General features: G+C 44.6%; 2 protein-coding genes across 10 annotated transcripts in view; one reads left to right on the top strand and one right to left on the bottom strand.

Moving 5' to 3' along the window:
- The window catches only part of LOC121696232 (calcium-binding mitochondrial carrier protein Aralar2), a 47,332-nt gene extending 41,392 nt beyond the window's left edge, over positions 1 to 5,940 (top strand). For both annotated transcript variants that reach the window (XM_042077592.1, XM_042077593.1), the window contains exons 17-18: positions 3,265 to 3,355; positions 4,579 to 5,940. In XM_042077592.1, coding sequence (XP_041933526.1) covers positions 3,265 to 3,355; positions 4,579 to 4,765 — 278 coding nt within the window. In that variant the 3' untranslated portion in view covers positions 4,766 to 5,940. The remainder of the gene's footprint in view (positions 1 to 3,264; positions 3,356 to 4,578) is intronic.
- Positions 5,941 to 5,974: 34 nt separating this feature from the next.
- LOC121696233 (cytoplasmic dynein 1 intermediate chain 1) overlaps positions 5,975 to 16,958 on the bottom strand; it is a 72,640-nt gene continuing 61,656 nt past the window's right edge. For all 8 annotated transcript variants that reach the window (XM_042077601.1, XM_042077600.1, XM_042077598.1 and 5 more), the window contains 3 exons: positions 15,483 to 15,623; positions 12,411 to 12,536; positions 5,975 to 7,156 (listed from right to left, as the gene is read on the bottom strand). In XM_042077601.1, the coding sequence (XP_041933535.1) occupies positions 7,046 to 7,156; positions 12,411 to 12,536; positions 15,483 to 15,623 (378 nt within the window). In that variant the 3' untranslated portion in view covers positions 5,975 to 7,045. The remainder of the gene's footprint in view (positions 7,157 to 12,410; positions 12,537 to 15,482; positions 15,624 to 16,958) is intronic.

Raw genomic sequence — 16,958 nt, forward strand, 5'->3', positions numbered from 1 at the left:
TTCAGTAGAATAGCGGTTTCAGGACTCAGGGTCATAAAGGGACTCAAGTTCTTTTCTTGAGTTCACTTTAGAATTCTTATGAGAAGTTAGTCACAACTTCTCATCTAGTTTCAGTAGACTTTTATTATGACCGCCGCGCAGCGAAGCCACTCATTTCATGTATAGCGCCACCTAGTTAAACACAAAAAATTAAAAATGAGGTGTTGTAATTGAAGGTATCTGTGACCTAACGTAGTCAAAACTGCACGAAATTGGAAGTGTAGGATCATTATGACACCCTCTGTATGCACGCCAAGTTTTGTGGAATTCTGTTCATGGGGGGCCACACAATAAATTAATTTATGTTACTATACACCAACTGGCCTGTAGGTGGCCGGAGACAGTTTTCTGTGAATATCTCGAGAACCGTAGGGCCTAGGAGGTCCACCTTTTTTATGTATGTTGGTCTTAAGGGGGCATGTCAACCCATCCCATTACCACTTATTTCATGTATAGCGCCACCTAGTTAAAAATTAAAAAGCAAAAAATTAGGTGTTTTCATCACAATATCTCTGGCTGACAAGGTCAAAACTGCACGAAATTAAAAGTGTAGGATCATTATGACACCCTCCGAATGCATGCCAAGTTTTGTGTACTTTCGTTCATGGGGGGCCTTACAATAAAATAATTTATGTGTACATTTAGTGATGTACACCAACAAGGATTCCCAGGACACTGAAAGACCGGGGTACACAAAACTTGGTGGGCATGTACCCCCACATGGATAGCATGGAACCGTCATTTTTCGTTTTGATCTGTAGCCCCCCCGCTGGACTGGACCCCCCGAAAGGAGGGTAGGGTAGACACAGTTCTCTGTGAATATCTTGAGAACTGTAGGGCCTAGGATGACCAATTTTTTCCGTATGTTTGCCTCCAGGGGTCATGTTAACCCATTCCATGTGCACACATGTGCATAAACAGATACACACGCACACACATACATTTACAGTAATCATACGTATGACACATACTCACACAGTAGACGTATGTACGCATGCATGCACATGCACAAACACACATACGCAGGCAAACACACAAGCACGCACATACACACACACACACACACCCACACACATAAACATAAACTTGTACACGCACACATGCACACAATTCAAGAATTTTTCCCGTCATCTACTTCCTGAATTTTTGGTCATTGATACCCGGGACACCGAACCACCGGGGTACATGAAATTTGGTGGGTATGTAGCCCCACTAGACTTTTACGGAAAAATTTCATTTCGTCCCCGGGGACCACCACCCCCAACCCCGTGTAATTCCCATTTCTTCTTGAAGCCGAAATAAATCTGAGGATGTTTATCGGACATGCTTGGTTTTTACTGCAGGTACGTTAATCTTGTAATATCAATAAGGACCTAGGTAATGTTACCGTTAGCGTTGGTTGAGTGATGGAGGCCCATTTGATTGATTGCATTTGTAGAAAACTATAAATGCGGTTATACCAAGCAAATTGATAGCAGCACTGTTTGTATCTTTCGACTGTCATTTATTGCACGTGCTACAAAATCATTCTGTGCAATGGAAGATTTACCAACGTTACACCGGTCTGATACAGTTTTGCCTATACATGCGTGAGACTGAGACGCCTGTTTATTTTGTTTTAAGTGCGTGCAGGGTGTGAGAGGGGAATCGATGTGCTTTGATTCCAGCTTGGTAGTTGTAGTCTGTGAAATTAAAAAGCATGTGTGTGTGAAGTATCCAAACAATGACACCTTCATTTCATTATGGCTGCTTTAGCAACACACCTTAAGCAACTGTGTAGTGGGTCCCATTTAGAAGTGGCTACTTCATTCGCGCTTTCCTTGACTCATGGAGCTGCGTGAATGTTATTACAACTTTTCGCCACAATATGGCAGTTTAAGTCCGCTTGATACTGTAAGGCGTAAGCCATTGGTTTCCAAAGGAGATTTTATTTGTGTCGCCAGCATAGCCTATTGACAATTTATGTTGTAAATAGGCCTACCTTATAATCCTACCTGTAGCTTAGGGAAGCTAACAGCTTTCTATTAGGATCTAGTTAGTTACCGTTTTGTCATAACTCCCTGATGCATTTTTGCATTTAGAATAGCCAGAGCGTGTATATCTCAATCGGAAAATTAAACAATATCGGGTGCCTATGGACTAGGCTGGGTGAACCCAGCCTGATCTGCCCGCTATTTATTTTTTGATTTCTTAAAAGATTGAGCTTGGTCTGATGAAAGCCAGACTAGCCATGGACCTCAGTTACACAATGCAAGGGAACATGAATCAGCCTATATTTGCACGAACAATAACGGACAAAAGCTCTTCAACTTTGGCCCGTTAAAATGTGTATGAACAGTCTAGCGACGCATTTCATCAAGGCCCATTTGGACATGTCAGTTATTTGCACCACTGGTTAGATGTAAAACAGCATTTCGTTTCAGACTACTGTTACTTAATTTGTGCATTAACAATAATGTTTCAGACTACTGTTACTTAATTTGTGCATTGACAATAAAGTATTACATGAACTAAAGATGACTAAAATCTTATGTAGAAGAAGAAACATTCACAAAAAATCCATCCATCCAAAAATGACCTTTGTTTTTGATAGCTGTTGAAAACGGCATGGAACTGACAGAGATGTTTTTGTTTATAAATACATAAAAAATAAATAAATAAATAAATAAATAACATTATGCTGATACCTTTTGCTTTTCCCAAATACAATGTAGCCTACAGGTGTAAGTGACCTTTCATCAATCCAGTTGCAATGGATGAACTGTGATGAACTGCCCAACTTGTGATTGTTTAGAGATTTTAAAGGTTTTATAACAATGCTATATCTTCTTTGGCTATTCTACAATCTATTCACCTTTTCAGCACCAGTAGGCTACTTTCTGTGCAGCCGCACACACACACTCAGGCATGCCAAACAAGCATACACAAAAGTTTCAAGAGTGGGGGATGGAGTAAAATATGGAGACAAATTGAAGTGTGATTTATTTTCGCGGAACGGAGGACTGAGCGGCGGTCATATTTTGTACCGCTATGCGGTACATCTAGTTTAGCCTGAGTTAGGTGAAGTATTGCCTGTGCATTATGTCACTTGCTCGTAAGCATCTGTTGAGGTTTTTCAAGGTGAGACTTGACCTGATTTAGGCCACGTGATTAAAGGCTCGGTCTGATTGCAGCCGTCTCGTTCTGAAACGCTGCTAATTGAGAGTAATTGATTTCGCCCTCCAGCTCGAGTGTTCCGATCCTCACCTCAGTTCGGAGTCACACTGGTGACCTACGAGCTCCTACAGCGCTGGCTCTACGTCGACTTTGGGGGACAGTAAGTTTTCACTTCACACTGTTTTGCTCATTCGTGTATTATTTTTCTGTGTGTGTTTGTGTGTGCCTATTGGTGCTTCTGTTATAGATTGATTTAGATTTTTGTAAGTTTAAAATGGACGGAAAACAGCACACAATGAACTAGTGGTTTCCCGAAGCCTGACAAAAAGGTCACACCAGAGTGTGGCCTGATGGGTGTCTCCGCTGAAAAGGACTTAAAGGTCACTCCCGAGCCCTTCTCTGTCGTCAGCCATTGCATGGGGAGTAAGTGGCAAAGCCCCCCCCTCTTCCTTTTCAAGCTGTGGGGAAAACTGATTTGAAAGCTTTTTGTGGCCGCCTCTCTCGCTAGAAAGATTTAGAATTACCACAAGACCAGATGATATTTTAAAAAAAAAAACGGTCAGCTGACAACTCAGCCCATACTTTGAGGAATGGACGTGACATTTCGTTCGAATAAATTCACATTCTCGAGGAGGGGGACATAGCTCTGTGGCTCAGTGATTTGGGGCAGAAAGAAAAGAGTTTGACAGCTGCTTTTTCCTGCTATTTTAGAGGTGCTATGACCTCATATTCCCATGGAGACCAAGTCTTTACCTCAGATGCCTCCCAAAAAAAAAGAGAAAGAAAATCTAGTGTAATAGAAGGACACCTAGTTAGTTAGGTGCAGTCTGTTTATAAAATTTCCTCCACAGAGTCCCTCCTGCATATATGTCCTTGGTCAGAACTGCTGGTACTGCTGGTTGGAAACCTCTGGAAGGTATTTGGCACCCAGGGCCCATCAAGTACATGCATCATGACTGTTAACCAAAGAATTTGGTTGGGATACCACTTCTTCTCCTCAGCTCCCATATGACATATACAAGCTGAGCTAAAACGAGGCTCGGAGGGCCTGAAAATAGGATTCCCGTCGTCCCTCCTGGAAGCGTTTCACAGAGAGAGGCATAAAACCATTGTGGGCTATCCATTATTTCTGTCTCCGTTGCTCAAAGGAAAATATTGGTCTTTCTCGCTCCCCTACCTCCTTTTTGCGATTTCAATATTCGATTAAGTTGTTTATTTTTAGTGTGTGAGGCACTAAGTCTTTCTTCCATTTTATTCCATTCCTCTTTACTCCACCTCCTTTTCCCCTGTCTCAACCTCTCTCTTTTTCTCTTTCACTTTCTCTCTCTGTCTTACCCCCTTTTTTCTCTCTCCCTCCTCTCTGTCTCTCTTTCCGCACCGCAGAAAGCCGCCTGGCTTGGAGCCTCCTCCCAAGTCTCGCATCAGCCTGCCGGCGCCCAATCCCGACCACATTGGTGGTTTCAGGTTGGCCGTGGCCACGTTTGCTGGCATCGAGAGCAAGTTCGGCCTGCATCTGCCACGCTTCAGCGTGCCCGTCCCCCCGGACTTCTCCTCCTGCGGGCACCCCTAAAGCTCCGCAGGCCTGCCTGTGGGGGGCGCCACTGGGCACTCCAGCCCCCAGATCATCGACCCCCCCCCCCCAAAAAAAAAAAACTCTCTGCCCGTCTCTCTTTTCGCCAGGGACAGCGTCACACTAAACCATCATTTTACGCGCCGCTGTACTAAAAGCAACAACAAAAAAGGAGAACCATAGCTTTCTGAAAGTCAAAACAAAAAGGGATGTGTGCACTTAAAAGAACATTCTAGACATTTCTGATCTTATGCTTCCAACCATAAGACTGTTTAAGACTGTTTCCTCAAGCCCAAAGCAATCCCAAAGGGCATTTATATAGTTGTTCCAGTAGGATACTCTCGTCAGTGCTTATTCTGGAGATCCTAAGATGTATACTTTTAAGAGTTGTGTGTTATTGTGGACTAATATAAATGGTTATAGGATTTACATATTAATCATATGTATTTTTGTATGTCAGTGAACAAATTATTTTTACATCACTGACAGTGACAGCTACTACACGGCCCACAATTTAACTGCTTATCATTGATGGACTGTATGTCGATTATCTAACTGTAAACACTGAACGAGCATATGTCAATAGGCCCCATTGGGACACACAAATTATATATTTTAATGCAATAAGAGACTCCATGAGTTTAAAAATAGCTTAAGTATATCAGGATATTGATATCAGATTGAAGAAATGTATTTTTGTAAAGTTAGTCAAGAACCTGACCTTTTATGTTTACTTGTTGTTGTATGCCCCGAAACTTGAGACTACCTAGCAATAGAAGCACTTACATAGCACACTGCCAATGGAATGTGTTATAAACATGGTAGACACACTATAACGTATAAAACGTATAACCGTGAAGACAAAACAGATAAACAAAACAGCACTTGAATGTCATGTCGTTTTCAGTGTCCACCCACCACTCATGCAGACGACATGAGGATGAGACGGAAACTGTTAGCATTTCTGTAGTGTCACACACGGTTTGAGACGCGTCTCTGATGCTGCACTAAAGTGTAACACTACGGTTTGGTACCCTCAGCTTTTTGGAGTGAAGATGATAGATGGATGTAAATTGTAGAATGTACTAGTGTGTAAGGAGTTTGTGCCTTACTGTAAGTACGGCAGCAATATATGTATATGTATGTATTCATGCAGTGTGTTTAATAAAAATAAACACAAAGTGAGGCTTCTTCTTTTAGGGAAGGGTTGGGATTGGGGTTTGCCATATTTTATTGGCAGTAACTTACAGGGTAGCAGTGGATCACATATTGCACTTAGTCCATCATCACACCATTTCACAGTTTGTTTTTCAAACAAAATGACAAAAAGAATATAAGTTAACAACGTTCCTCACACAGAAGAAATTCAGGAAACTTTCATTGGCTCCCTGATTTAGCTTAAGACGACAGTTAGCTATTAGCCACTTAGCAAGGTCATTGCAGTGCCCATTTCTTGCACTGACAATACAGCATTTTAGGATTAACATCAAAAGCATGTCTAAATACCAGAGTACATAGTAGTCCTGTATAGTATCTGTTGCTCTGTGTGATTGGACCATGCAGACAGAGAGAGATGCACACAACGCAAGCAACGAGAACATAAGATAAAACACTGCCGTTCGAGCCACATTTAATTTGCTTCGCTCGACAAACATGCTACTTCACTCCCTCCACGTCTCTACGACAATGTGGCTACCACATGACAATGTTAAGTAAACACGTAAAGCCATTTTCTGTGGCATTAAAAACAGCACAAATAAATAAACAACTAATAAAATTGTACATGGTTGTTTGGATGAATGCCAAAGCTTCACGGCTGAAAAACATAAAGTCAACATTTGTTTGGCCTGAGCTGATACTCTGCTTCCGAATGCAGTTAAGTTCCATTAGCATTTGGCAAATGAAACAAACAAATCAATAAATCAAGCCAATAAATAGTTGATTTCAGTTAGTGATTTAAACGCAGCCAGGAAACACCAGTGATGGCCCAGCATGTAACCTTTAAATGAACTGACACAGCACAGTAGGACAACAGAGACTACAGTAAGCTCTTGCAGCTTCTCCTTATTCCGAATGTTCAATCATATTTGGAGAGAGCAATGGAAAAGTAGTGAAGACAACACACACGCACGCAAGCACACACACACACACACACAGATATACACACACACACACATGTGGACCAGGTGCTGGGGGGATTCTGTAGCACGGCATCAAGAGAACAGAGAGCGGTGGTTGTGGGGCACAGAGGGACGTCCGTGGTGGCAGCGCTGCCCGCACTTACGACGCCAACTCCGCTGGGTCCTCCTCCTCTCCGTCCGCCCTGTTGGCACGGATCTCCACCAGCGTGCGGGCAAAGCGCGCCCAGTCCTCACTATGTGGCGCCGCCGTCTGAAAGGAGAAAAAAAGTAAACGAAGAAGAGAGAGAAAAAAATGAATGACATAGACAAAGACATGGCTCGTCAGACTCGTCGGCCACACGAGAGACACTGGCGAAGATTCACTTTCATCGCTGCGTATCTGATACCGGAAAGAGTTTGTGGGGGAGGTGAGGAAGAGCAGAGAGAGTGAAGAAGAAAGAAGAAGAACACAAAGACAAGAAAGTGACCGCACGCGCTCGATTCAAAATAGAACAATGCACCCTGCGGCTCCCAGAATCCACCCACCCCCCAACACACACACACACCCGGGTTGTGCGTACAAGTGTTTATCGTGTCAGTTTCCAGCGCGCGGCATGGGGAGAGTTTACAGGGGAGCACGGCGTGGCGTCTCACTCTGAAAGTCAAATGAGGGGAAGCAGGACGCCTGCCTGCCTGCCTGCCACCCAGACGGCGACCGCACGGCGCGCAGTATAATTAAACAGCAGTGGCGCGGAGGGAGAGGTGGGAGGTGGAGACGAACGTCAGCCGTCTCGCTCCCTCTCAACCAGACCCTCCCAAGGCTTTTAAGAGCCCGATGGGGGGGCGTCCTCAAACATCACCAATACTCAGAAGTACATCACCAGAGCCATTCAGACATGCCAGGGGAGAAACCATTAAACATCATCCCAATAGATCTCAAGTGCCAGGTAAGAGTTAGGTGTCGTATGTTTCATTAGAAAGTATTTATTTGTTTTAATTATTCATTTTATTAATAAAGGCAAAAGTGTCTCACGTTGCATGTCCTTTATATAGCATAACAATAAATATATATATATATATATACACACACATACATTCCTACATACATACAACAAATAAACAATAAATATTATTAACTTCCCATACTCAATGTTACATGCTACTGCAACCCTAACCTCAAGTACATTTTATCACAACATGTCTCAATATTAAAATACACTTAACTTAATCATTGAGTATGTAACACCAAAAGTCAGTTAACATCAAGCATTCTTTTAACAAGCATTCAAGTAACTTTTAAGACCATAAAAATAGAAAACGGCATGTGCTTGTCACCTCTTAGCCAGCTTGTACCAAACTGAAAAGCTGGACATGCATGGCTTGCATTCACAGAGTGGGGGGAAAAAATGTCGAAAACTACAATGTGACCATATGCTGCCTGATTCATGTCCTGAGAAAACACAGAGTAGCTCTCCAAAGCAAATATTTAACGTAGTGCACTAAATATAACACAAAAGGACCTTGGTGGTTGACAGAAGTGGGTACTTGGGTCTTAAAGCACCACGGCTGCCCTCAACATCTCCTTCCTTTGGTGATGTCAGATGAACAGAATACATTTATCTCTCTCTCTCTCTCTCTCTCTCTCTCTCTCTCTCTTGCTTACCCTCCCCCATTTTATGGGGAGCTTCTGGTAAATAAAGCCCTTCTTGGTCGAGATGTAAAACCCTTCAAGTTCACTGACTTTATTGATGGACCCGCCATTATCATCCACCCCTCGAGAGACCACACGTAAAACCCCACGCGCTCTCCAATTACCACACTGTGGCCGGCTAAAATTAGATGGATACCCCACACACAACACACACATATACACATACACAGATATACACACAAACACTCATAGTGTATATACAGTATATATAAACACACACACATATACACACCACATACACACACACACACACACAATACACACAAGCTGGGACCAGAAAAGGCTGAAGGGCTTATGGCAAACATAGGAGCTGTGGAGGTTGCCCACCCTGCTTTGGTGGTCGGATCATGTGGAGGCTGTTTGAAACACGGAATTAGAAGGGGGCAAGGAAGGAGTAAGAAATCAAACCCTCAGCTGGTGAGGCAGTGCAGAGGAGTGGGTACAGTGGTGGAGGTGGAGACGAACACTAGCTGAGCTCCCAGCAGAGCTTCCATTGCTGGGTTTTTAATTCTTAAGGGCTTCCTCTATAGCAGGGGTTCCTAACCTTTTATGTACCATGGACCGGTTTAATTCCCATTTTTTTTCACGGACCGGGGGGGGGGGGGGGGGGGGTTGGGGGTTCCATGTTCCATATGTGTTGTGCATGCATTACTTGAAAATAACTAGCTCCAGTTATGTATGAACAGTGAAGGTAAGGAACTCTTAAAAATGTGAAAAACGTGAACATGAAGAAGTGAAAATTGAACAACTTGAAGCTACATCTATCATGTGTGAACATGTTTAACAAAATATGGGAACAAAACATGGGAACTAAACGTGCATTATGAATATAATCAGTGGGAGCCCTGTGCTTGTTTCCCTGCAACAAGAAGGTTCCATTTGGGGGTGATGGAAGACAGTGACACCCTCAGTGTGTTTGAAATGTCCAGTCGATTGCGCAATTTGGTCTTAGTTGCAGTCATTGCAGAAAATCCGGCCTCGCATAGATACGTGGTGGGAAATGGTAGCAACGTTTTCAGCGCTTTTACGGTTATCTCGGGACATTCTGCTTTGGTTTTGATCCAAAAACTCGCCAGAGAGGTTTCCTCATACACACTCTTAAGACCACCGTCATTTGCAATTTCGATCAACTGCTCTTCCTCCTGCGCTGACAAGTTAGGACTATTCGGATATTGACAAATGGGTTGCGGACCCACTCATTGGTTTGCCGTGGATCTTTGGAGGGTGGGAAGTAGCCTAACGCTCAAACTCATTTGAAAGTGCAACAAGGTGATCGCGCACCAGCTGCGAGAGAAAGGGCCCTGCCTCAGTCTCTCCCAAAACCCCCACTACTGTTTGGAACATATCAAATACACCCCGTCCCCATTCGTCCCCACAAATCAAATCAAGCTTGGCTTTAAATGCAGCGACTTTATCTGCCAGTTTAAAGACAGTCATCATTCTCCCCTAGAGTGACAAGTTGAGGTCGTTAAGCAACCCGAATATGCCACACAGGTAAGCGAGTTTTGACACCCAGTCCTCATCACTAAAATGTGCAGCTAACGGTGACTTTTTTTCTGTAAGAAATCTCTGCAGCGGCTCTTGGAACTCAAACACGCTGGCCAGTGACCTGCTAAAGATGCTTGTTTTTTGTTGCTCATTCTAGCAGTTTAGCTAACTTCGTGTGACACTACCGTTGGCCAAGAACCATGGTTCGAATTACTGGGGGTATTGGGGGGGGGGTCCGACCCCCCTAGATGAAACTTGGACCCTCCCAAAAGGGATGAAAATAATAGTTTGGGGGGTACTGAAAAAATATAATAAAATGTAATGTTATCCAATATTGCATGTAATATTGCAGTATTTCCATCACATACCAACAATTCAGGATATAATCTAATGCAATACGATTTTCAAACCCTCACCCCCATTGGGCTGTACCATTTCTCTGGTACTTTCAGACAGTGTTCTTTGCTATGATATAATACTAACGAATTAAAACAAATGCACAGAGCTGCAAAAGGTATATGGGTTTACAAGCGGTAAGGGTTAACAAGCGGTAGCCATACATTTGTCTAATATTTCACTGCCTTTGCAATATAGTGATAGCCAACCTTTGAAAACCATTGAGCAGCAAGATCGCTATGGTTTAACTGGAGGTCTCCCTTCTACTCAGCGGCCAAGACCATCGCTGCTGCATAACTTAAAAAACATTAGGCCTACAATCACACGCCAATCATACACCCATAATTGCAACGTTACCTGCAGTTTGTTTGAAACGCTACGTGAACATATAAGAAGTCAATTGGACTTGTCTTTCCTCGTTTGGCCTTATTAGAGATTTGTCTGTCATAAAAGCGTATTCCTGCCAACGTTTTGTGATATAAACTGTGCACAATTCACTAGGCTATCTATACTACATTGTATGAAATGCCTAGGTTAAACAATGTGAATATATTTGTATTCCAACCATGAACAAAAGTCGAACAAGTCATTTTTTTCATTTGCTTGATGTTTGGTAGGCTATCCAAGTAAAACAAATCAAATGAACCTAAGGCAGGCCTTGTATTAGGCTAGGTGACTATTAAACGGGAGATTTTCTGTAGCCCATCTGTAAACAATTCTGGGTCTTAAATTTAAGTTGTATGTTTGCAATTTCTGTGCTACTGGTCTGTATGCAATGTATCCATGTTTGCAATGCACTGCTATACCAAAAACTGTGGCGCGCAACTTTACGCACGGGGCGCACCTTGAAACAGTGTTTACCCCTGCCCGAATTCAACCCTTCCCATAACGTGCAGGGTGCATTGTGCTTGCTAGTATGATTAGTTTCTTTTACCTTGTTGGTCAGCCAGCCACGGTCATATGACCTTTATTTAGAAGGAAAATTGACTGTGAACCATAAGTGTGAAATCATGTGTAAGCCTATATAAAATGGAGAGTGACGTCACCAGTCTAAATAGCTGTACCCCCTGAAGCTCACGGTATAATTCGAACACTGCCAAGAACTGATCAAGTGAAGTGAGCTGACCTGAGGCTGCGCAGCGCTGAAGGCAATATGTAAAGTGTTGAAGGCGGGACAGACAGACGTAAGAAAATAGACCTTGCAACATGCAACCATGCGTGCAATCAAACAACTGCATATAGGCCTATGCCATGTAAAAACGTGACATTATTGCGAATTAAATTGAGTTTAGTTTGCATGCATTTTTTTTTTAAACTCATGTCGTAGGCTACGGCCCGGTTAGGAATGTCCCGGTGGTTGGGGACCGCTGCTCTATAGGACTTGAAAATATATATGATGCATGCTGTCTTTTTAACAGTCAAGATTCTTAACATTTTATTTCCAGTTTGGACCTTAGGAGTATAGTTTTGTCGACATTTTCCAGGCATTTTCAAAAAGCTTTCCTCTGTGGTTTATTTTCAGTGAGTTGTTAAGTTCCGAATGGCGATGAACTCATCAACAAAGAGTGGTTAAAAAGGAAAGAGAGAAATTGACAGGAAGACAGGAAGTTCTGTGAACAGTAGCGGAGATGCAGTAATCACAATAGAAATGTCAATGTGAATAAAGGCCATCATCCTAGCAGACATCTGAATGCAGAAACAAGTAGTGATTCCAGCTCATGAGGATGTGGTCAGATTTGAAACATTCTTGGTTGTTATAGTTACCATTCAAAAGAAGATTGATATTGAACGGTGATCAAACTTTTTCTTTACCAGATCTACTTCATAGGGGATATACAGAATTTATAGCCACCTTGTCAGCCAATCAGAAAATAGCATTTCTTGTCTCCGGGGGATATGGAATTCTAACATACTGCCTTGCATCCCTTACCTCTCCAACATCGTAGATCCACACTCGGCCTTCTGAGTCACCCACTGCCACCTCCTTGCCACCCGATGCCCATCGGACCCGGTTGAGGGCGGGCGCTCCCTCCACGGTCACACTCGCAGTGGGTACCTGAGTGAGAGAGATAGCCAGTGGCTTGGTCAATAGTAGCCAATGGATAAAAGACACCTTCAGTATCATTAGATCAAAATCTGCCTATAGACTATAATATCACCATTCTCTGACATTAGAGTTGGAAGATGAAATGGTCAAACATTGGTTAAGGATACAAGATACGTTCACCATAAATGAAGATCTATATCTGCCAATATGGCACACCTAACCATTCCATGATATTCATAAGATCAACACTGCATTAATATCCAGGTTACAGCCATGTAGTTCTATGTAGCTCAATGCTAATGCTAATTATCAGGTGAACACTCAAGTGAAGTGTTGACCATATCAACAACAAGAGGAGTAGCTGAGAATAGTTGGCAGTCCTAAACTCTCTTCAGTGAGGGAGGCCTGACGCAGAGCTATGCAGGTCACTTCCCCAGGCCTCTGTACCCCAGCTCCTACTCTGGTGTATTTAACGAGCCGTGTCGGATTCCACCGAAAGGTAAGACCTGCCCGATCCCTGGAGGGATTAGGCAGCTAAGACTCAGGGCCATTCCTCTTACCTCACCACCACCCCAACCAACCCCACCCTACCCAACTCCACCCTACCCAACCCCACCCTACCCGCCCCAACCGACCCCACGGCGCTCCGCTCCACCTTCACCCCACCCAAGAGCGGCTGCTGTACTGTACTTCAGGGCCCTGCGCCATGTGAAATAACAATGAGCGCTTTTAATGGGATCATAAATCATCTGCCGAAACCTCCCCTCCGTCCATTAAAACAATACACATGTCCACACAGGCAGTCCCATGACAACGGGGTAACGAACACATGACGATCCACCCCTTTGTGTGTGTGTGTGTGTAGTTATGTGTGTGTGTGTGTTCTTGAAGGATCCTGGTCGATTACACATGACAGCTGTGAGCCGGGCCGACACATGTCGCGAAGGGAAGCTCTGGAAGCATGCTGGCTAATACGAAAGCTTCCGCGCTTTAAAACAGGCCTAACCACAGGCTGTACGCCATTAGTGTGCTGCTTCCTCAAGAGTCAACTGCTAGGTTAAATTGGCTGCATGTTTCTTTTGAGCAAATTGGAAACAGGCGGTCCGCACTCTGTTAATGGCGTTATGGGTGAATTTCTTTATAAGTTGACAATGGAAGGACTGTTGCTGTTAGCTGGCCACATCTGTGTGAGTGTGTGTGTGTGTGTGTGTGTGTATGTGTGTGTAGATGCCTTTATGGATGACTGTGTGATTGTGTGTGTGTGTGTGAGTGTGTGTGTCTGCAGATGTCTGTGCTTTTTTGTGGTCATGTGTCTACTGTATGTAAATGGTTGTGTGTGTCTTTGCCTGAATGTGAAACCTTTGGTATTACTTCTGTATTTGTGTGTTAGCTATTATTTCTAATAAAGCTCACTGGTCCTGGTCAAGACATTCTTAGACACAACTGGTCTCTGGTCAAACAATAATCATGCAGGTAGTTGACGAGAATTCATCCTCATACATGTATGTGTGGTATCTTTCACGTACCCTCTTTTCACTTACGAATTTAAACTTCTGTTCAAGTACTTTCAACCTAGCATACATGTCAAAACCAATGTATTCCCATGCCCTGTTATAATGTTTGGTAATGTGTTTCCATGCATCTCATAGCAACATTCACAGACATATGCAGCATACTGTCTGAGAGACGAATGGGGCAGCAGGAGTCGTCCAGAGTCCACAGCAGTGTCTTATAATTACAGACTTGTGACCTCACTGCACACTGCCACGATGGACGGAATGTGTCAGTCAAAGAGAGAGAGAGAGAGGAGCTTGCTTTTTATATCTACTCAGAGCAACAGAGATGAGAGGCCAGTACAGAACAGCACAGGAAGTCAGCGACCTAACTCTGGAGGAAGACGCTCACGTTTAGCTTCTTGACCCGCCTCCGTGGAAATCCGTGGTTCTGACATTTGTCCTTTCCCAGAGGGCACAACTCGGGTGATTGGTCATCATAGCTGTCAGTCAAATGCCATAAAAAAGTCCCACTCAGATTTACTGCACTGTGCAATACTTGGCTGGAACAAGCGAAAACCTACCCACGATGCAACTGGATACGGGATCGCCAAATCAGTGTGGTTTTAGATGAATGGGGGAGAGGAGAGCCAAGGCGAAGGATGTTTGGAATGTTTTGTATTTTTCTCTCGACAAAGCATCTTTGGGGTTGTTAGCTACTAAATTTCATAGCTGGAAATCCTGCATGTATTTTGGCCCGAGGCAGCTCAGTAAACCATGGGAACCAAAGCTTGCGGAATGAAGCTTGTGGGGGGAGTGGAGTGCGGATGGTGGTGGCAATGGGGTGGTTGGTTTGCTGCTGGGGGGTCGTGGGTCATACGAAGAATCCACACATCGGAGTGATTAAGCTGCAGAAAGACAGACAGACAGACAGATAATGTGGAGGGAGGGAAAGAGACAGACAGCGGCGAGAGAGAAGGAAAGAGGGCAGACCAAGGGAGAGATGAGATCTGGAGCCGGAGCGAGTGGTAGAGAAGGAGAGAGAGGGAGAGAGAGAGAGAGAGAGAGAGAGGGAGGGATGGAGGGAGGAATGGGTAGAGCGCTGGAGGGCGGTTTTGGTGAGAGCTGTCAGGCGAACTGATTTAAGGTGACGGTTGTGGGGAGACGCCCACACATGCTGTAGAGGGCCTGTTGTTGTTGTGATGGGACGCTGGTCGCTGTGGCTCCGCCTGGGGAATCTGTGTGTGTGTGTCAGAGAGAGAGAATATCCACATGCACACATGCATGGGTGTGTACAGTATGTAAGGCCCAAAGATGAGTGTGTTTGTGGATATATCTGTATATAAATCTGATAAATCTGTAAAGTAACGTGCACATGTCCATGTTTGCGCACATGTGTGTGTGTGTGTGTGTGTGTGTGTGTGTGTGTGTGCGCACGTGTGCACGTGTCTCGGTGCCTTACCTCTGTGTCATTGTTCAAGTTCCACAGGTCCAGGCGGCCCATGCCATCTACTGCTGCAAAGACGGCGGGGTGTGTCGGGGACCAGGTGACGTCGTACACATAGTCTGCGTTGTCCTCAAACGAGTACAGTGGCTTGTTGTGCTGAGGACATCAAGAGAAGAACAGACAGGGAAAAGTTATAGACCGGTGAGAGAGAGACAGAAGAGAGAGAGAGAGAGACAGGTGAAAGAGAGAGACAGAAGAGAGAGAGAGAGAGAGACAGGTGAAAGAGAGAGACAGAAGTAAAGGGGGAAAGTACATACTGAGGATACCTCAAAAAGAGAGGGAGGACAGTGAGTGTGTTAGAGAGAGAGCATGAGTAGAAAAAGAAAGAGAGAACGAAAGACAGGTCTAATGTGTTTGCGTGTGTGTGTGTGTGTGTCTGTGTGTGGGAGAGAGTCCTGTATGTGTGTGTGTGTGTGGGAGAGAGAGTTCTAATGTGTTTGTGTGTGTGTGTGTGTGTGTAAGAGAGAGAGCCCAAATGTGTTTGTATGTGTGCATTTGTGTGGGAGATAGTTCCAATGTGCTTGTGTGTGTGTATGTTTGTGTGCAAGTGTGTGTTTGTTCTTCTGTGTATGTGTGTATGTGTATCTGTGTGAGTGAGAGAGAGAGAGAGCGAGAGAGAGAGAAGGCGGAGGAGAGAGGGTAGACTGAGTGGCGCTGCAGCAGCCTTGGGGCCTGTCTGGGAACGGGCCTAATTAAAACCTTTGCACATTCACACAGTGTCATAAAAAAACACGCACACAACACGAGATGAAAGTCCCTCCAAAAGGTGTACTGTAACCTTCTCTGTAACAGCTGTCTGAGGCGGAGGAGGACAGGAGAAGAGAAGAAAGGAGAGGGGGAGACAGACAACTGACAAAGGGAAAGGTGGGGGGGGGGGCTGAGAGAGAGAGAGAGAGAGATGGAGGGAGAGTGAGGGAGAGACTCCTGATGGGATTCCTAAAGGAGGAGAACACAGGGCTGGAGAATGGCAGACAGAGAGTCTACTGCTGCAGCTACTGGCCTTACACACACACACACACACACACACACACACACACACACACACACCTGAGGACTTCAAAACAAATGACATGCCTTGCTGGGCAGTTCTCACACACACACACATACACACACATAAAGGAAATCATTGCATGGCCCCATGCTATCTGATTGCACACCTAGACGCCAAGGCTCCTTGTCTTTTTCCTGTATGGCAACCGATGACAACCTGAGTCATTCGGAGGCCTGCTGCGAAACAGAATGGCTGCCACCCGTCTGCGGCTATAGGAAACGGCTGACTCACGCCTGGCCGTCGTTGTGAGGGAACCTATGGAAACCCAGTGAGCGGACTGACCGCTGCAGCAGCGCGCCGTCCGTGTGAATGGAGGGCCCCTCGCTCCCACAGTGCAACGCACAGCAACGCGTCCAAATCCTGACGGCGCCAGCATTGAG

The sequence above is a fragment of the Alosa sapidissima genome, chromosome 21, assembly GCF_018492685.1.
Source record: "Alosa sapidissima isolate fAloSap1 chromosome 21, fAloSap1.pri, whole genome shotgun sequence".
In the NCBI taxonomy this organism is placed as follows: Eukaryota; Metazoa; Chordata; class Actinopteri; order Clupeiformes; family Clupeidae; genus Alosa; species Alosa sapidissima.